The sequence below is a fragment of the Osmia lignaria genome, chromosome 9, assembly GCF_051020975.1.
Source record: "Osmia lignaria lignaria isolate PbOS001 chromosome 9, iyOsmLign1, whole genome shotgun sequence".
Lineage (NCBI taxonomy): Eukaryota > Metazoa > Arthropoda > Insecta > Hymenoptera > Megachilidae > Osmia > Osmia lignaria.
Window position 1 is genome coordinate 3,398,343 of NC_135040.1, and position 20,668 is coordinate 3,419,010.

Sequence of the window (20,668 nt, forward strand, 5' to 3'; positions counted from 1 at the left end):
ATCAACAGATGATAACAAACATGGCGATAGTAAAATTTACGTCAACCTCGCTCGCAATTTTTGTCCAAAAAGGGTTACTGTGATTGGCGAATAAAAACTCGCCGCGATGGTAATATTGGACACGTTGTGAGCTAGGGTTAAATATTTATCTCCTTCGTTAACGGGTATCGCGAATTCTTCGATTTTGAATGTATGTACATATCTCAGAGCAACGAACTCGCGTACCGGCTGAAATCTCTAGAGCGCGGTTGTAGTCGTTTGTTAATTCTTTTGACAGACGCGTTGAAATTGTTGTTGCTACGTGGTTAGTCCAACGGAATAGCTTTATCGGTTACGCGGTAAAAATAGATGCTTTATAAAGAAAAAGGGTGAAAAAGGAAAATATCCTCGCAAGTATCGTAGGATTTTTTTCTGCATCCTCCAATCGTTATTGAAGGAACCGTTAGAAGTTTCCGTTGTGTGCGCATTTGAACGATCTAGTTATACATTTGTCATCTGCGTGCGGGAACCACTCCCGATTGGTGTTACGGTGTTCCCACGATATTCGGTAAGCTTTTCTTTAAGTATTTTAATGATTAAAAATATTTGAAAGCTTTTTTAATGCGTTTTTAAGCTCGGAACCAGTGGCTAGTGATACATGTTGAAAAAAATAATAGGTGTATCGAAGTCGAGGCACGTCGAAGAATGAACCCCGAGTATGTCGACTGCCCAGTGTTTCGAGCCAAAAAAGTGAATGGAATGTGATTCCTTTTAAGTCTGCTTTAAGATCAACCATTTAAGGACTATCAGTGATCACTTTCTGATTAACCGATTCATTTCTTATACTAAGCCACTGTGTTTAACCGCGGGCTTTTTAACCAATCCTTTCTACATGTAACATATACATCTTGTACAGTATAAGCATACCGATAACGTGTAGCTAATTTCATGTTTTATCAATCATGAATCATTATATTTTAGTTGCTGACTAAGGAGAAGATAACAATATGGCTGTTAATGTATATGCTACAAATGTGACAACCGAAAACTTGAGCCGGCATGATATGCTGGCTTGGGTGAATGACTGTCTGCAATCGTCTTTTACCAAAATTGAAGAACTATGTACCGGAGCTGTTTATTGTCAGTTTATGGATATGCTCTTTCCTGGAAGTGTACCATTGAAGAGGGTAAAATTCAAGACCAACCTCGAGCATGAATATATACAGAATTTTAAAATCTTACAAGGTGGTTTTAAAAAGATGAATGTAGATAAGGTAAGCGATCAAAATGTTAACACGATTCATTTAATAATCCTTAGGTGAGAGATGAGAAATATTTAGAAATTATTTCATGGTGGATTGACGATTACGCTATTAAATTTTAAAGTATCTTTATTTTTAAGTACAATAAGGTAGCAGTATTAAGTAGCAAAATAAAACGTTCTACTATAACATGAAATGTTACACCATAGAAAAGTATTGCGTTAAGTGCAATGTGCACAGACATGTAATCTTGTTACAAAAATGGTTCAGGTAATACCAGTGGACAAATTAGTAAAAGGCCGCTTTCAAGACAATTTTGAGTTTTTACAATGGTTCAAAAAATTCTTTGACGCAAATTACGATGGCCGCGAGTACGATGCTTACGAGGCTCGTGGCTGTGTACCATTGGGTTCTGGTGTTGATGGGACGCATAACTTGTCAAATCCCCAGTTGGTACCTTTACCTCCTCAATCAAAGCAGATGCAAATGCAACAAAAGCATATTCAACAACGTAATATTGTCCCTCGCCAACAGCAGGGTATAGCAACATCGTGTCAGTTCATTAGCAATGCTTTTGCATGTTTTTATATTGTCGTCTTTATAGTTCAATAAATCATCATGCGCTCCATAGAAAATGTACTCTGGCTGTGCATAATTGAACTCATAAAGCATTTTCATGTCTACAGTAAAGTAGAAAGCACTTTATGCTTTTGCAGTTTTTAATCACATGTAAATGTACAGACACACAATTTGAAATTTATAGCACAGTGTTTCTTTATATGTTGTTTATCACTTTTGAGTGTAAGTAAGAATCATCTTTTATGTTTCTTCCATCACATTTGTTTTTATGTTTTACATGCTTTTAATTACAAGAAATAGTTCCCTATTTTAGGTGGATATAAGTATGGAGTGTATAAATAAATATACTAAAGTGTGGGTGGGGGGGCAAAAGATTGTCTAAGGGATATAATATACTATTTGCTAGATTTAATCTTTAACCCCTTTGATATATTTCTTTATTTTACTGATTTCTCTCGTTTTACGTTTTAGGTATTATGAAATTTAATAATAAACGAGTAGATCAATGTTTGATTTTATTCTTGTTTTTCTAGTTTATTAAGGTTTCAGTTATTTTTTTATTTTGTTCCACATGCTTTTTTGCTAATCATTTGCAGATTGTTCCAATTGATAGGCTGGTGAAAGGCAGGTTCCAAGATAACTTTGAATTTTTACAATGGTTCAAGAAATTCTTTGATGCAAACTACTCCAGAGCAGAGCCATACGATGCACTTGCTATGCGAGGAGGAGAATCTATGGGTAGTGGTGGAAATAATGCACCGCATGGCACTAATGCAAAACGCACAACACCACGTGATGTAAATCCGTCTAAACCAGCTGGTCGTATTGGTATATTACTTCAAATCCTTTTTTCTTTCATTAAATTTGAATTTGTGTCAGTAATCAAGATACAGAAGTAAAAGATAATTGCAAACTTAACAGCGAACAGTTTAATCAAGTTCGGCTTATATACTAATGATTTTTTAAATTGTGAACACGTTCCTTAAAGATTGTGACGAATAATTAACTTGCTTTGCTTTCATTAAATCCTTTTTAAGCGATAATTGTATATATATATATAAGAAACAGATTTACTTGTCCTCATGAAATAAGAAATAGAATTTTACTTCAGGTCAAGGATCTTCACCTCCTGCACCTGCCACTAACATCAAGTCTAGTAATTACTTTTTTTTATAATTTCGTACTTGTTTTATTTGAATTTCTTTTTCTTTTATTATTGAAAAGTTTAAAAGAAGGTATTCATACAAAAGTATTTGTTAAGGTGTTGGTATTTTTAATTGAAACAATGAGTGAAATAATTGAAACCTTTTAAAACAGTTTGGTTGTCCATCCTTCATTTAACTATTCAAAAACTTATATTTACAGGGTGTATCGTAACAAGTTGTTACCATATATTATGATACACCCAGTATATTACGTTAAATTAACTGTTGCATGAAGTATAATAATTTATAAGAATTAGAACAAAATTTTATTCCAAGTATTTTGATGATTTCAAGAGATTTATATACACAGTTCGTTTATTTGTTTATTACCAATATCATGCATAATTGTATTCAATACCTGCTTTTTTCCTGTTGTACAGTTGTTGGTACAAATTGTTATGCTTTTCATCAGTACATTTACACTGCTTGCATAAATGTTTACATAGTATTATTTTCTTGTCAAAGTAGATTTATTGTTGAGTAATTTTGATTTTTTTTTTTTCGTGTACATATAGTAGAAATAGTAGTAAGTAATGTATACGAAATAATAACGCAAAGAACTTTCAAATTTAGTTAACAAAGCACCAGCCCATCGTCCACAAGTAAAAACGGGAGGCATTGGAAATCGTGGGGATCCTGGTAAAGTCGAGGAACTCAGTGCACAGGTAAAATAAGATACATCAATGTTGTTTGTAATGATAACTTTTTATTAAATTGTAATGTTTTATCATAGTTGATGGAATTGAAAATGTCCCTGGAAGGACTGGAGAAGGAAAGAGATTTCTATTTCGGAAAATTACGCGATATTGAAGTTATGTGCCAAGATTGTGATAACAATGGAGATCCACCACCAATAGTACAGAAAATCTTGGAAGTCCTTTACGCAACGGAGGTACGTAAACTCTAATTGTAAAATTGACAATGAGGTATGTTTTTATCTTTAAAAATTTCTTGTTTCTTATTTAATATAGGAAGGATTTGCACCACCCGAAGAATTAGAAGGGGACGGACTCGCGCCAGACGAAGAGGAAGAATACTAACTTCAACCTTTTGTACAATCATTAAAACGAAAAAACCACAGCAAATTGTCCAAGTGCGTTTCAGTTTATTATGTTTGCGAGCCAGTATATACTGGGATAATTAATAAACTACAGTATCAGTTGCATAATTAATAAACCTACTTTGTATAGCTATTTAAGCATTTGCGCCTTCATTTTTGTTACAAAGTTTTCACCGAGGTTCGCACGTGATTAGGATAGAAAAATATCAGGAAATAATGCACTTGAATAACTTGTATCCTATTGACAGGTAATTATTATTAAGAAAGGAACAAAGTTAGCAGTCATAGGTCTTTATCGTAATGCGAAATAACGGTAGAGTTCTGAACATCGACAAGTCATTAAAACTACGAAGATTATAAGAAATGAAATGTTTGGACGGTACTCTGAGTCCATTTTGTTATACAGTGAAGTTATGTTAACTATGTTTCATTAATGTGTGAATGTTTTTTCGTTTGTAAATGCACTGGTTTTATTACCGATGTTTTCGGTTTGTCCTTTCGTACCTCGTTGTAGTTTTCTCGAAAATTGTAGACATGTTAAATCCAATGTATTTTAATTCACTTATCTTGTGCAATCGTGCAACAAAGTGAATGATTACGACCGATTATTTGTCACAAAATGTACTGATTTTTCCTGTTGCAGAACGATAATGTATGCCAAGTTTATCTTAATGCGCAATTAAATTGAATTTTACAAGTTTTATATTCACCTTATTTTTGTTTCTCTTAATTTTAGACTTTGCGTGAGAACACATTTTGTCGCATAATTGTACATTTGTAGGATGCGATTGTGGTTTTCAAATTGAATCAAGCGGCGATACGCGTACGTGTTTCAAAAAAATTATGATTCGACGAGTAATCGCTTCTGTTCCCATAATTGAATGAATTCTGGAGATGCGAAAGATTGCTAGATTTGATTCATTGAAACACGCTGTTCGTTTTAAGAATATCTTCGCATCTTCACGATCCGTCTTTCAGAATAAGAATGGCCTTAACGCAGCGATGAACTTGAGACGAGAAAAACAGAGGAATACTCGAATTATTTAGTGAACCAAAACGCAAACTGTATTTCCAACATGTTTGTTAATCGCCTTTCGAGCAAAAGCGATGCAACGCGAAAGATAAGTGAAAAAAAGGAGAAAATTTGTAAAATTGTATGGACGAGAATGAGTGAGAGACAACGAATGAAAGATCTAACACGTAAGCAATAATTGTACGATTATAATTTGCTACGTGTCTATGATGAATATGCGTGTTCTCTGAAGTAATCGGTTCTCAATCATGAATAAATTATACATAAATCTTTTTTTCTCTTTAGATTCTTAAGAGTAAATAGAATATGAATATTAAGGCAACGATTATCGTTATTATTGTTTTACTAGGATCGCGTTACGTGTAAGCAACTTTCAAAGATAGAGATACAACGCGTTCTAAATTGCGCTATGTTCATTGCTCTATATGTGCGTATACAAATGCGTTTCCTCGCGCGAATGTGCTTCAAAATTGAAATTCTAATGATGAGGTAATAAACGTTTAATAGGATATTCAATGTTTAACTTCTTCTTTTATTTCTTAATGTTAGATACAGATTTGTAATAGCGTTCTTTTTATGTGTAATAATTTTAAATTGAAACACGTTTTATTTATCCGTACAGCTTGGCTAGGATTTTATGATGGATCATGATTTTGGGAGTTCCAGTCATTCCCATACAACAGTCGTGCTTGTTTCACCAGCTCCTCTTTTACCATACCTTGCACTGACAATTGAAAAGACCCAATTTTCACTCCCTCTGATTCTATTTTCTGACAAGTCAGACAAAATCAGTAAAAGACCGAAAAATTATTAGAATAATTATTTGGCAAATATATTTTGAGAAGACCGCGTATTTTTAAAGTTCGACCACTGCGCCATCTATACAAGAGCGGCGGAAACTACTCAACAAATTACCGACATATCGACTGAACTTCCGACAGTCGGTAATCGACTCTTCGGCAGTCGGTAAGTTGACGAGTAGTTTGCGCCGCTTGTATATAGATGCTGCAATAACTGATGGTTTGGGGTGTTAGGGACCCCGAAGCATCGGTGATGCTATTTGCATATCGACATTACTGCATCCGGGGTGTCGAGGACCCCGGTGACTGCGCCCGACCTAATATCATCTTGGGGTGTCAGGAACCCCGGTGACTCTCTCGGCCCAACGATAAAATATCATCTTGGGGTGTCACGAACCCCGGTGACTCTCGGCCCAACGACAAAATATCATCGGGGGTGTCAGGAACCCCGGCGACTCACTGCGTGCTGCGCACCGACAAAATATCATCTTGGGGTGTTAAGGACCACAAAGCTAAAATGTGCGACCCATAGACTTTCTATAGAAACATTAAAACCTCTGTAACTTTTGACTCCGACCACTTAGCCGCACAAACGCAACGGTTTTGAGTTAGTCCCAGTGAGACCTTTTTAACCACGTATACATATAAAGTGTATCTCTAACTTTAGTAGTTCTCAAATTGAAAAGAGACACGGACGGCTCTTTGCGCTTTATATATATAAGATAATTGTTTAAGAAATGTAAATTCACTTCATGTGACTTGGTAAATAAATCATTTTCAACAAACAATTGAGTTATTCCTTAATTTATTCAATTTCCTTTCTGAATTATTTCTTGTCACAGTTATTTATTTATATAACATTCAGTAACTGCTTGATCCTTACTAAATTATAAACATTATATACAAACATTATATAACATTATATTCTTATAACGACCACCGAGGAGTGAAGATCTATACTAGTCAAACATACATATACCTTCAATTTGTTTTCTGAGTCCCTTTTTCTTTGTCTCCCTTATATCCCTGCATCCCTTACATCTCTACATTCTTTACATCTCTGCATCCCCTACATCTCTACATTCCTGCTTTCTTCACATCTCTACACCCCTTACATCTCTACATTCCTTACATTCCTATATCCCTTATATTCTTACCTATATCCGTGCATTAATTATACCCTCGCATCCTTTACATTCCTGCATCTCTTACATCATTGCATCGGAGAGCAAAATATCGAGGCAAAATTTTGCGAAATATAGTTCCCCCTTTCCCGCTAGAGGGCGCTGTTCCGATCTGACAATTTTAGTACGCATTTTTGCCGCTAGAGGGCCAAAATTGGTGCAAGGTTTAGTTCCTTTTTTTGCCCCCAGATGGCGCTGAACCGACGTCGAAATTTTAGTTCACATTTTTGCCGCTAGAGGGCCAAAATTTGGGCATGGTTTAGTTCCTTTTTCCGAAACCAGATGGCGCTGATTCGACATCGAAATTTTAGTTCACATTTTTGCCGCTAGAGGGCCAAAATCGGTGCGTGGTTTAGTTCCTTTTTCTCAAGCCAGATGGCGCTGATTCGACATCGAAATTTTAGTTCACATTTTTGCCGCTAGAGGGCCAAAATTGGTGCGTGGTTTAGTTCCTTTTTCTGAAACCAGATGGCGCTGATTCAACATCGAAAATTTAGTTCGCATTTTTGCCGCTAGAGGGCCAAAATTTTTGCGAAATTTAATTCGCAAGGGCTACCTGGGTTGCTCAGATGTAAGGGTTGGATGTAAGGGATACAGGAATGTAAGGGATTTGGGGAAGTAAGAGATGCAGGGATGTAAAGATGTAAAGAATGCAGGAATATAAAGAATTCAAGGATGTAAGGGATGCAGAGATATAAAGGATTCAGGGATGTAAAGGATGCAGAGATGTGAAGGATGCCGATATGTAAGGAATGCAGGGATATAAGGGATATAGGGTTGAGCTCCGTAAAGCCCTCAAATGGGGGTAAAATAATAAATAAGAGGATAAAATGATAGGTGAGGCATACAAGAGTAATAAAACGAACACGTTCATCCTCCTAATGAGTTTATTCAATAAGTTATTAAGATAAATACAGCAAATTTAATGAACACAGACGATAAAATAAGGGTATATGTACAAACAGGTTGATTCGCATCACTCGGCGGTCGCTATAAGACTGAGGTCCATAAAGAGGAATAGGATAATAAATAACTGGAAAGGATGCTCCCCGAGAAGCCCATAAAGAGGAATAAAATATTAAATAATTAGGAATTTTGGATCCTGGCTCATAAAATAGGATAAAATAATCAATAACTGAAAAGGATTTTAGGCCTGTAAAGAAGGATAAAATAATAAATGAAGGGGATGGTTTCGGAAAGTCGATCGGTAACTCGTCGAATAGTTTCCGCCGTCGCTGTATAGATGGCGCATCGATCGAATTTTAAAAATACTTAATTCTAGGCAGTCTTTTTAAAACACAAGTCTGTCAAGAAATAAAATTAAGAGAATCTAAAATCTTGTTTCTTTATCTAATACAAAAATGCGTCCATAACATAGGAGATATTAAGATTTCCAGGACCACAGTCTTCAAGATTAAAAGATTCTCTAAATAACTTTCCAAGCGTCTAAATTATGTACTAGCCTCTATGAATCGTATATATCGATCAAAAACCAATAAATAAAAAGCAAGTAATAATAATCCCAGCAGTTTATCAACGAAGAACGAAAACTTGTCGAAGATAACTGAAGGCGGATACGAGTTTCTCGTTGCCGATCCTCGGATCGTAGAACGGAACGAATTGCGCCGGGTGTCGCAGCAGAGGAGATCGATCGATCCTCCGCGTAGTCTGTTGGCCATGAACGTGCGTGATCACGAAGAAACCGCAGAGATACGGAGTCGGGCAAAGGTTCGCTGATCAACGCTTCATCATCCAAGTTAGTCGTTCCAGCGAGTTGCTGTCGAAAAGCACGATCGGGCGAGTTCCTTTCAGCTTTTCGAAGGAAGAGGGAGAGGGAGAAAAAAGGATCGCCTCGAAGGGAGCGCCGGAACGCTCTGAGAGCGTACAGGAAGTACCTCGGGAGAGACGTAGTTGGCGCATGCGCGGTCGAGTCTTCATCCAGGTGAGACGCAACGGAGCAAAGCAGAAGAAGCGTACCTTATTTTCTCTTCAATTTTTCCTACCGGGTTTGTCGTTCGTATTTCCCTGCGGTTTCTCATGGTAGCAACAGGGTACGCAGTGACTCGGTTATGTAATAGATATTTGCGGTCTTTCCTCGATACCTTTAACGCGCGTGTGTTGCAGTATTAAGTCCAGTTTCAAAGGCGTTTTGCGAATCCTCCAGAGTTTACGATTGTTTAGTTGTACTCGATTTTGGTGAATGGAACGAGGCTTCGGAATAGATTCCTGTGGAAATAAATGTAGGAAATATTAGAGAACAGATAAACTGTAAGTTTTTTTTTATTATTTTGAATTTACATGGAAATGGAGTTTATGAAGTTTGACGTTTAAATTTTAATCGATACAGTTATTTTTATAATAGAAATCAATTTTATTTAAAAATTTATATATTCAATTTGGAATAAAATTAATGGAGAACGAGTTTCGTACAGAAAAGTTTCAAGTTGAGGAAGTTTTTTTAAATTATTTTCGATTTACATAAAAATGGAATTTATTAAGTTTGACATTTAAATTTTAATCGATACAGTTATTTTTATAATAGAAATCAATTTTATTTAAAAATTTTTATATTCAATTTGGAATAAAATTAGTGGAGAAGAAGTTTCGTACAGAAAAGTTTCAAGTTGAGGAAGTTTTTTTTTATTATTTTGAATTTACATAAAAATGGAGTTTGTTATATTTGACGTTTAAATTTTAATGGACACAGTTATTTTTACAATAGAAATCAATGTTATTTAAAAATTTATATATTCAATTTTCAAATAAGATCAATGGAGAAGGAGTTTCGTACAGAAAAGTTTCAAATCAAGGAATTTGCTTTGATTTACAAACCGCTCTGTCCTCTGTCCTCGTCGACCTAAACACTAGAAAAACGGGCTTCGTACAAGTTTGCTAATCGTAGTCGAACGCTTGTTCTTCTCCAACGATCATTATTAGGTGAGTGTCTCGATTTCTCAAATTCTAGTTTCAATTTTAAGTAGGTAAAATTTAAACAAAAAAAAGAAAAAAAATATCGCAGAGAATTTTGGGAAGGCAGGTAATTGTTAATTTATATTTTTAAAATCCTCCTTTTTGGTTTAAGCATCGCGAAGAATTTTTATTTCGCCTCGTCGACGAGAATTTCTGCGTCCCTGTGGATAACGTTAGGTCATGCCTCTTCGATAGCAAATTATCATCACTATTCTTATTGTTTATTTATGACTGGCTCGTTCTGGGTCCCCGAGAAAAATTCTTACGCGAACGTTCATGCGATAGACGACGGTATAACATTTGAAAAAATTCAATAGGTGACAGTTTCAGAAGATAAATATAACAAATTTGTAAGATTAATGAACTCTGAATAATTCCAATCATTGGAAACACAAAATTCTAAAGAAATTATTATTTTTAGAGCAATCAGTTTTAGATAAATTTGTTGATTCGGAGAAAAAATTCTATCGTTAAAATGCTATAATTCATTTTAATATCAACTTAATTTCATCTTAATGAAAGTAAAAAAGTTATCTTCTTATATTTAGAATATAACGTTCTATGAACTTTGATTTACTTAAGAATCCGAAAAAATGAATGTAAGAACATTGATGGATTGAAAATTCGCTGTGGAATCGATGATGTCAGAGTCAATAATTGGACGACGAACAATTGTTGTTGTTTTCGTCCGTTTCAATTTCTTTTCTCAAGCCCTCATTTCGATAAATGTAATTAGCAGAGAGTACTTAAAATCATCCTTGAATATGTCATTCTATAATTACTTTCGTTTTTATAATCCCTCATTTACGAAGATTATTCATGGTATTATCCAACGAAAACACGTAAGTTTTCGATGCAACAGAAACAAATATGATTCATCGTTTAAAAATAGATGATTGAAAGCTGTAACACTTGTAGTTTTCATGAAAATTCATCGCGATAAGTCGCCGAGCGTAGATGCACTCGATTTATCAATAAACTAATTCATATTTTCCATATTCGATGCATCTCTAAATTCCTGAATGAAAAAGGGGTCGATAGAGACCCGGGCCGAAATTTAAGAATTCGTCGTGTTACGTTTTCATGAATGAAAGTTAATTAATGAATGAACGAAGAAAACTCTATAATCAGTTCATTTTTTTAAATTAACGATCAAAGTTCGTCAATGCATCAGTGTTATAAATACTGTTCTGTAATAATCGGGTTAACAGTGATATTTTTTAATCGTCTACAAAAGTGTTGTCCAATAAATATATTTCAGAGATGAAAACTAATTATTCAAACTTCCTTGCCACCTTAGGATGAATAATCAATAGCTATGTAACTTTAGAATAAAAATTATTCGAAAAATAATTATCATCGTTGAAAATAAATTTTTGCAAAGATTCAAACGTTCATTTGTTCAGCTGAATTATTTTTGGAATGATATTTTAACAGAGACGCCAGGGTGGTGTATCTTTTTATTTTAAAACATTTTCCAACGACATAAGCACGATTATGGGAGTTTCTGCGCTTGGAACGATAGTAAGGGGTCATGCCTCCACGATAGCGATTTATCACCGTTGCATTTCTTATTGTTTATTTATAACCGACTCATTACCGTTTAATGGAGAAGAGAGAATTTTATTCACGTGAACCCCGTCAACGAACTGTACGAACGCTCGTGAACAAAGTCGAAAATCTTATTTAGGTTCGTGTCATAAGGCAAACGTGTTTCTATCACGAAAGCTCTACTTTAGGCGAAAGCTATGTGTCTTTAATTAACTATACAGAGGATTCATAAATAAAAATTAAATGCTGGACCGATTTGGCTAATTTCTTTTCAAAAATGTTCCGAATAAGGTTTTTAGCAAAAGTTGTCCGGAGAAATGGAAAATTCGGGCTTTTTTCTATGGGATTTTATCAAGGAACAGCATTTAATTTTTATTTATATAGATAGAAAATAATAGCTCATTAAAATTCCCGGGCAGAGCCGGGTAACGCAGCTAGTAGAAAATAAATTGATAATTTTAAACAAAACAAGGTGAGATTTCATATGGTTACGAGACACAATGAGACAAATATTTCTGAAACTTTTTTATTTCAAATGAACGTCTCAGCGATGATAACCCCCGCAAGATTTTATGGTAACCTTTAAACCGTCGGACGTTTATTTAGCTAATTTCCCGCCAAGAAGAACAATCGGTTCGAGGTCGTACGATTATGGTGTTCGAATCGTGTTTCATTGCGTTCTGATTCCTCTAACTTCCTCTTTTTATATTAAAAAAAAATAGATTTAAAGAAAGAAGATTGGACTGCGTTAATTACGTGAATGAAATAATTATTTATCATTGGTTGTATCATAGTTCAGAATTTTAATCATCAAATTTATTGATACTCATAAGCAATATCTTCGTTAGATTTAAATAGCCTCGTTTACAAGGGTTAATAATGTTATCATACTTGTTTAGATTGGCTTTTTGTAAGCGATTTGGATTCCACATTTTTGACTAGGTTTTACAAATTACGCTTTTATCGAAGAAATAACGTTTTCCAACTAACACGCATCGTGGCTGATTAAAGATTAGAAAAATCATGTTTCTCTACAATTATGTTAATTGTAATATTTTAATTAAATTCATCTGCCCTGGATTCTTTATGCAAATGGATCGCTTCTAGCGTTAATTAATTCTATTTTATTCATTAATTTCCAGATTGAATTTAACCATGGAGAATGAGGGATCTCCATCCGTCGTAAGTACCAAGCATCAATTTTAAATAAAATATGAAATTAAATAAATTAATTCCATATGATTTTTCTGATTAATTAATCAGATCATAAACGAGTCGACGGAAGGTATACGAGGGTGGATAGAATCGGTGGTAATCACAGCATCGCAAACCTCTGTGGGTCAAGCATTGTTCAAACTCCTCGATTCGTTTTTGTGGGTCGTCGAAAAATCCGCTCAGTGGAGTTTACCGTCTCACGAAGTCGCAGCAGGTATTTGTTTATTAAAAATGAAAAATTATGAATCTTTCAAAGTTTCAAGAAAAACGTAACACCATACGTTCTAATGTTTCATTATCATTTACAGCTTATTAATAGCTTTTGATAAAGATTGATGGTTAATTGGTTAATTGTGTGGATAAGAAATAAGAGATTGCTAAGTTTCTAATCTGTATAGTATGATAATATCCTGACCAATTGAATGATATTAGATAATCTTTCAATTTAATTAATTGTCGTTCGATTGCAATTATTAAGAATACATTTATTTCAAAACAGAAGAGAATGGAAAGGTGTTTGGAAAAATTGAACTGGTCAGACCATTGCCATGGGTCCTTTTTCTACCAGGATTGGTCATCCTTCGCATCATCAGGGTGGGATTGAACGTGGGTGCCTTCGTGCTGGGCTACCCAAAAATCCAACCAAGTGGAATGGTGTGTAATTAAATTTTATGCAAACCCCTATTTTTTATAAGAGCAAGACTGAATTCATCAAGGATGAAATTTTCAATTAAAAATATTTTTACAGGTAAAATTTGTTCAGAAAGGCCGCAGACGATTAAGAGCCTTTAATTTGAAAGCAGTGAAGTCTGTCAGACGTACCAGCAAGGTAAACCCCAGAAAGAAATTATTCTCGTTTCGTACGTTTTTTAGTTGCGTTCATTTCGAGCATGAATCCTAAGAATTTTCAATGTTTTAATTGTTCATTTTATTTATGGAATATATTGGAAAGGTATGTTGTTTCCTGGGTCGGTTAGTTTTTAGACAGACTATTAAAATTAGCACGATAATAGTTTCGGTGATGGATGTAGGACAAGAGATTGACGATGATCGAGGCGAAGAAAGCCCTGATCAGATCTATCAGACTGACTCTGTCGACATTGTCTTGTCTGGATTCGTCTAACTCGTCGCCGTCGCCTCCGCCCACCAAAATTCATGTAAGCAAGATGGAACTTGAACCGGTAAGCAGAAAAATAATATTTGTGATAGCATGCTAAATTGGTAGTATAATAGTAGACTGTGCATCTATGTTGTCTTATGCAACTGGGCTAAATAAAAACTCCATAATGATGCAACATAGAGAGAAACGTCATTAGGGAAAATTAAATGGTGCCAAACGGAGCATCACCTGATGCATGCACCGGCACCGGAAATGGAAGCGTTCCAAAGATTTCTAGGTTACCTCTATTCTTTTCAATGGAATTATATATCTTGCGATACATCATTTTCTGCGTCTTTTAATCCACTATAAGAAAGTATTAGGGTGCTTGGGTCGAAAATTGAGTGGTTCAAAAGATATCCCAGGGAGAGACTGCCGGTCTCTCCCGGTCTCTCCCTAAGATATCTTTTGAACTAATTAATTTTCGAGCTAAGTACCTTAATAATTTTTATAGGGAATAACAATATGCAGCGGTTGACATCAAAGGAAGTTCAAAATTCCAAAAAATAATTTTCAAATTTGGAGGACCCAAGTCACTCCTTAAGATATTTTTTGAATTAATTAATTTTCGAGTTAAGTATCTTAATAATTTTTATAGAGAATAACAATACGCAGCGGTTGACATCAAGGGAAATTCAAAATTCCAAAAAAAAGTTTCCAAATTTGGAGGACCCAAGTCTCTCCCTAAGATATCTTTTGAACTAATTAATTTTCGACTCAACTATCCTGATACGTTTTTATAGAGAATTAAAAGACGCCTCGATCGACACCTGGCAAAGTGAAAAATTCTAATATAATTATTTCAGATGAAATTGCACGTTTTGTTAATTAATTTAACATTTTTTTATGTATACATGTTCCTATTACATTAGAGGTATTTAAAGTTATTTCTTAACAATCATAGATGGCTACTCCAGATGAAAAATCGACTACAGAATCAGTCGGAAGTCCCATAAACACGAAAATCAAGCGGAAGTTCTCCGAGGTGAGTTCCGACAACGAAAGCACTGATGAATCAGAAACTGAAACCCTGGATACAAAACTCGAGAGACTCGCACTGGAAAGTAGCACGGATGATCCTGATTTCAATGTAAGTAGAAAAAAATAGAACTACCTCTAATTACCACTCGCAATTAAAACTACGAATTAATTGAAAAATAGATGATTTGTTAAAATTGAATATTCGATATTCAAAACAAACTTCTCGAATTCTTTGAAAATGGTGTCCAAGCTATTAATATTAACCGTGACATACTTAAACAGAAATAACATTCTCTGAGAGGTGAGAAGATACTCGCGTGGTTCGTCTTGCGATCAAAAGACGAGCAGAAAACGATGAAGAAGACATCATTTTAAAAATTCTAATTAACGATTTCTTTTTAGCCAGCCGAATGCAGCACGGAATCAAGCTCGGCGAGTAGCGAGAACGAAGTGGAAAAGGAAATGAGCTTTGACGAATTGGTGGAAGTTCAAGAAGAAGCTAAAGAATTCTACAACAGCGGCGAAGAGAAGCCTCTCATAATATCTCTTGAAAATCTGGTAAAATCAATATATGTAATAGTATTCTGTTCGTATTGTATCTCGTTCTTAATGTGGGAATAAGAAGACATTTCAATCGACTTACCGACATCGATCAGCCGAAATAAATAAACTTGCATCGAAGGAAACGAAATAATAATTTAACTCATTGAAAAGAAAAAAGAACTAGAGATTTATCATAATCTAAACCAAACTGAAAATAGTGTAAGGTCGATTTTCGTATCTCGCGTGAGGAAGGAATTCCCGTACAATTCTGTCGATAAATTACAGGAAAACAATATTAGTCCGCATTAGCAGCTATAGAAACCGTACAGATAAATCCAGACTCATAGTTCATCGGTTCTTGATACAGACACATGTTTGATATATATAAAAAAAAGAATAAAAATAAAGTCACTCTTAATCATCTAATTACGAGAAACGTTGGAGATAACACGGTGAACAGGATGTAAATAGACGTTTGTTTTAATCATTTCTGTCTCGTTCGTTTCGAGTAATCAAATCATTCTTGTTTTCTTTTTTTTGCTACGATTTACATTTATAATTAGTGGAATATTTTAATAGAAACGGTAGGAGGGGTGGTTTTTAATTATGAAAGGAGGAAACTGTAAAATACTCTGTTCGAAAACTGGATACGACGCACCAGGTGCGTCTTACCTGGTATAACACACGACGCACCAGGTGCGTCTTACCTGATATAACACACGACGCACCGTGTGCGTCTTCCATATAAAATTATCAAAAATTCAAATAAAATAATGGAACTCTTAATTAACTTTTAATTTATGAACCTTATGAACACTGGACTTCAGTCAATTATACATTGTAAAATTCAGAATATGATAATAATTAAATTTAAATTCGATTGATTCGCGATCGATGGAAAGTAGGGTATAGAAATTTTCTTTTATATATAATTTCCAATTTTGTTACGCTTATTTTATATTGTGTATTGTCGTGTTAATTGCAGAAAAGGAATTCGAGGAAAGATGAGGAGTTGGGAGAAGAGGTGAAACACGTGGACAGTTCGGGTGAGTCCGTCTACTCATCAGCAATGGAATTTGATGAGGACAACGACAGCTTGTTTTATTCAGCTATCAGCTGGCCGAGTGGTTCACCGGAACGATCACTGAACAACGATCCGATCGTTCCGGTGAACCACTCCTCCAGTAGATAAATAACGATCGACAAAAATTTGCATTTTTTTTTCTTCCATTTTTTTTTCTAATCAATTCAAACGATTCGAATAAAGAGGATTAAGATATTTTTAAGCGTTCTCGTGGACTGTTTACTTCACGATGGCCTTTTATCCTAAATGCTTTTTACAGTCATAATAATTAACCCTGGTTAATTACCCCGAGTTATTGAGTGGAAAAGAAAAATCTGAAGAATTTATATTTTAATAACACAGAGTATAATTTTGTAGAGTCTCAAATCTGTTGGCTTAGAATATAATTGAATTTGTATCAAATCAAGGAGTGAGATTCTTTTGTCAAAAACCAGAGAAACGAGAGATTCCAGAATCCTAGATGTCCTGATTTTGATCAGTATAAAAATTTTCCGATAACGCGGATACTCGATCGATTTTCGAAAACGAGTTTTGCAAACTTGTGTTTAGAGATTTATCCTATTTTTCAATTAATTGGAGTTACATTATCGTCAATAAAAAAACAGAAAGAGAAACGAGAATTCTATTCAAGTTAAGTACAATTTCCTTAGTCACCTTTCAGTTTCCTATTTTAATTGTAAGTATTAGTAAAGAAGTTATGGTATGATGTAGAGTATACAATGTGTTAAATCGAAGTGATGAGAGAAATTTCTTATCTTTATAGAATCCAAGGTGGAAACAGTCAGCAGCATAACAAACGAATTCATCAATGGAGAAATCTGTTCCACGATTGATACACGATTGACAGGTACCTTGATTCATTTTGATTCTTTCTTTTAATAACTTTTTCATAAATTCAAGTTCAAAATTCCAAAATTCAAACTGTCTTCACGCGATATCGCGTGCGTCACTGTAAATTATCGCGCCACTCGATATCGCGTGTTAATCGCAGAAGATTAAACATTGAGATACACAACGAAAAAAAATCAATTAATATTAAAATAAAAGTTCTTCCAGAAGAAGTACCACCACCAGCACCTGTACTAGCACCAGCACCTGTACCAGCACCAATACCATCACCAGCATCTGAACCAGTACCAGTACCAGTACCAGTACCAGTACCAGTACCAGCACCAGCACCGGAAGTCATCGAGAAAGTGTCCCCCAAGAAATCACCCCCGCAAATTCCAGCAGCGTCTCATTCACGAAATTTCATTGCAAAAGAAAACTCGTCCACGATTCCAGAAAGAAAAGGTTACAAGCACAAGAAACCAGGCCGAAGAGAAACCAAGTAGAGGACCCTCTATGCTGGAACCGGAAATAAGAGTCCTTACACGTTGATTTTCACGAAACGAATTTTCTTTCTTCTGCTTCTTATTCATCTTTTTTTTTTCTTTTTTTTTTTAACGAACGTTGGCGAGATTGTAAAGAATCAATTGATAGAGAAACTCGTTAATGATTATTTTTATTATCATTTCTTTTTATATATTCAGGAAAAATAGTTTCGTAATTTCGCGACGCGATGACGGCACGTTTCTTCTTTCTTTTTCATTCATAGCGATAAGAAATTGAGAAAGATGGTTAATTAAAAAATATTTTACAAACAATTGCTGCGATTCGATTGAACAATTTTGTACGTTTGCGTGTTTATGAACGAGTGTATGTATTTACGTATTATTAATTTTTCTTTTGTAACAGAAATATGGTTATTTATTCAACTCATTTTTTCATCGGTATAATATTTGTTCAGCAAAGAAATATGTTCAATTTCAGGCTGTATCATTTTTCTCTTTCTCTGAGATTTCTTTGAAATTTGCGAGTACGTCAGTGTATATACGACTAATCTTAATAAACTTTTCGTATGAAAAAATATTAAATTCTGAATAATTATTTTGTAATACTTTTAGAAGTAAAGACTGCTCAATATGATCAAAATAAAAAAATGAAATATTACAGTAATATACAAAAAGATATTGTATATTAATATTACATGCAATAATTAAAATATACATACGCTAATTAATAGAAAATGAAGTCTAATTATTTTGAACATACCGCACCGTATTAATTAGAAATTCAAAACACGGTCTAGAAATTGTTTTTCTTACCTTGATCGATCTTCGATAAACATTTCGACTGATAAAACGACGATCTCAAAGAGATAGAGAGAGCAGAATTTCGGGGAACTACTCGAAGCCACAATGTGGTGTCAACTAGATCAGCACCTAGAAAAAAAAAAAAGAAAAATTAGTGAATGTAATAATTGATAATAGTTACGCGATCCGTGGAACAAACGGAACGATTCTAGACGTTATTGTGCAATAATAATAATAAAAAAAAAGGAACGTGATCTATTGAGCGTGGTGTAAAGTTCCACGACGATTCTCATTCTGCTCAAAGTACAAAATGGGGCTCGTTATCTCAGTATGATAATTCCTGTGGCTATCGTTGTTGTTGCAAATTTATTTTTCCTTTTTTCCTACCAAGAATTGCTAAGAACTCGATATTCCAAAAATAACATTCCTTTTTTTTTCAAGTTAATCCGATGGTTTAATTTTGATTGATTTAATCATTGCTTAATTTCATCAAATCTTTGTTTTCTGTTTATCCAATTTTATAAATAATTTTAATCGTTCATCTTCATTTTTAGACAATGAATTATTATTCTGATCCTCTTCAATATTTTATTACGATTTTTATGCAAATTAAGTAGATACTTTTAGTCTAAGGAACATTGAACCAACGTGAATATAAATTGTTATATATTGTTCATAATTTTAACAATACAGATACGTTCTGTCTCGCAAAAATAAAGTATCTCTTATCAAGAGTCACGATAAGTAGAGATTACAGGCCATATGTCGTACATGTGCTCGATCGACAGATAACTGAGTTACACTGTCCTAGAAAATGATCGGAAGAAAGCTTCGTCTATCGTTATTATTTGTGGGTCAACGAGAACTCCAATAGACACAATGTAGGGAACTTTGTTTGGGGATCAGCTAGTTCGCCTAATTATTCTTTAACACTAGAACTACCAAAGGGGTAAAAATGACTAGTTTTCATTTTCTTATTTTAAATTATCAATATTATCGAGTTATCGAGCTAAAGAATATGTTTCATCCTTTATCTATTTCGTAATCTACATAATTTTTAACTTAAAAATAAATGAACGTCAAAGGTCGATAGTTCTAGTGAAATATAATTCTAATATAAATCTGCTGAATAATTTCTAATATTGATTTTTAATTAGTAATTAATTTTTTATGTGGGTGGAGGGGTGAGCCACTGAAAATTTTCGGGGGTGACTCAGACTCATCTTGCATCCTACTTATTCAATGATTTACATTAGCGTTGAGTAACGATGGAAATGTCACAATTTTCTGTTTATTCATAATCGAATAATCAATTCCTTTTTTTTGACGATAAATGGTACTTAATGTGTCCAGTTAAACTTGAGTTAAATTTACTATAATAAATGAAATAAATAAAATAGTAGTCCAATGGGTTACGACTATATTATTGAAATCGATGACCGATTATCAATATCGTTGCATGCATAAGTGTTGATACTGAAGGAAAGGTTTCGTTTTATCAGTCTGCACTCACGACAGACTCTGTTCGGTAGCACTTGTCGGTTAAGCCTTGATACTTCACCTCGAGGGTCTCTTGTCATTAACAAATTGTAAGGTAGAAATGACCTATCGAGTAGCAACAATTTATTAGAGTCGGTTATCTGTCGATTTTTCATCTAAGCTCCAGCCACATCCTTGACATTTAAAGCAGACATCGTCTGGAGGATGAAATTCAATGATTTACATTAGCGTTGAATAAGGATGGAAATGTCACAATTTTTTGTTAATTCATAATCGAATCATCAATTCCTTTTTTTTTTGACAATAAATGGTACTTAATGTGTCGAATTAAAATTGAATTAGATTTTGTTAGATTTTGAGATTTTGCTGATTTTGTTAGATTAGATTTGAGTTAGAATTAAGTTCTCTTGATTAAAAAATGAGTCAGT

The 20,668-nt window shown here is 34.3% G+C and overlaps 2 protein-coding genes and 1 long non-coding RNA gene across 9 annotated transcripts in view; 2 read left to right on the top strand and 1 right to left on the bottom strand.

Moving 5' to 3' along the window:
* The first annotated feature begins 187 nt into the window (after positions 1 to 187).
* Eb1 (microtubule-associated protein RP/EB family member 1) lies at positions 188 to 5,629 on the top strand. 4 transcript variants are annotated; one of them, XM_034318327.2, is made up of 7 exons: positions 214 to 547; positions 961 to 1,253; positions 2,417 to 2,648; positions 2,932 to 2,976; positions 3,599 to 3,690; positions 3,759 to 3,917; positions 3,997 to 5,629. In XM_034318327.2, exons 2-7 carry the CDS (start codon positions 987 to 989, stop codon positions 4,063 to 4,065), a joined length of 864 nt encoding a protein of 287 aa, XP_034174218.1. In that variant the 5' UTR covers positions 214 to 547; positions 961 to 986; the 3' UTR covers positions 4,066 to 5,629. The 4 variants fall into 4 exon arrangements, with proteins under 4 accessions (XP_034174203.1, XP_034174228.1, XP_034174218.1 ...); XM_034318312.2 differs by lacking the exons at positions 2,417 to 2,648; positions 2,932 to 2,976 and adding an exon at positions 1,512 to 1,794 and having other exon boundaries at positions 188 to 547; XM_034318337.2 differs by lacking the exon at positions 2,932 to 2,976 and having other exon boundaries at positions 211 to 547.
* A 3,280-nt stretch (positions 5,630 to 8,909) lies between these two features.
* On the top strand, positions 8,910 to 18,051 carry LOC117607214 (uncharacterized). Of its 4 annotated transcripts, none has more exons than XM_076690140.1 (11): positions 8,910 to 9,044; positions 12,766 to 12,805; positions 12,887 to 13,052; positions 13,338 to 13,492; positions 13,587 to 13,667; positions 13,870 to 14,019; positions 14,902 to 15,087; positions 15,381 to 15,536; positions 16,507 to 16,567; positions 17,369 to 17,452; positions 17,653 to 18,051. In XM_076690140.1, exons 2-11 carry the CDS (start codon positions 12,779 to 12,781, stop codon positions 17,937 to 17,939), a joined length of 1,353 nt encoding a protein of 450 aa, XP_076546255.1. In that variant the 5' UTR covers positions 8,910 to 9,044; positions 12,766 to 12,778; the 3' UTR covers positions 17,940 to 18,051. The 4 variants fall into 4 exon arrangements, with proteins under 4 accessions (XP_076546255.1, XP_076546257.1, XP_076546258.1 ...); XM_076690142.1 differs by having other exon boundaries at positions 17,662 to 18,051; XM_076690143.1 differs by having other exon boundaries at positions 17,665 to 18,051.
* The window catches only part of LOC117607221 (uncharacterized), a 32,981-nt gene continuing 21,355 nt past the window's right edge, over positions 9,043 to 20,668 (bottom strand). Inside the window, exons 3-4 of the long non-coding RNA XR_004582146.2 lie at positions 18,753 to 18,869; positions 9,043 to 9,328 (exon numbers count right to left, since the gene is read on the bottom strand). This is a non-coding gene — a long non-coding RNA (uncharacterized LOC117607221). The remainder of the gene's footprint in view (positions 9,329 to 18,752; positions 18,870 to 20,668) is intronic.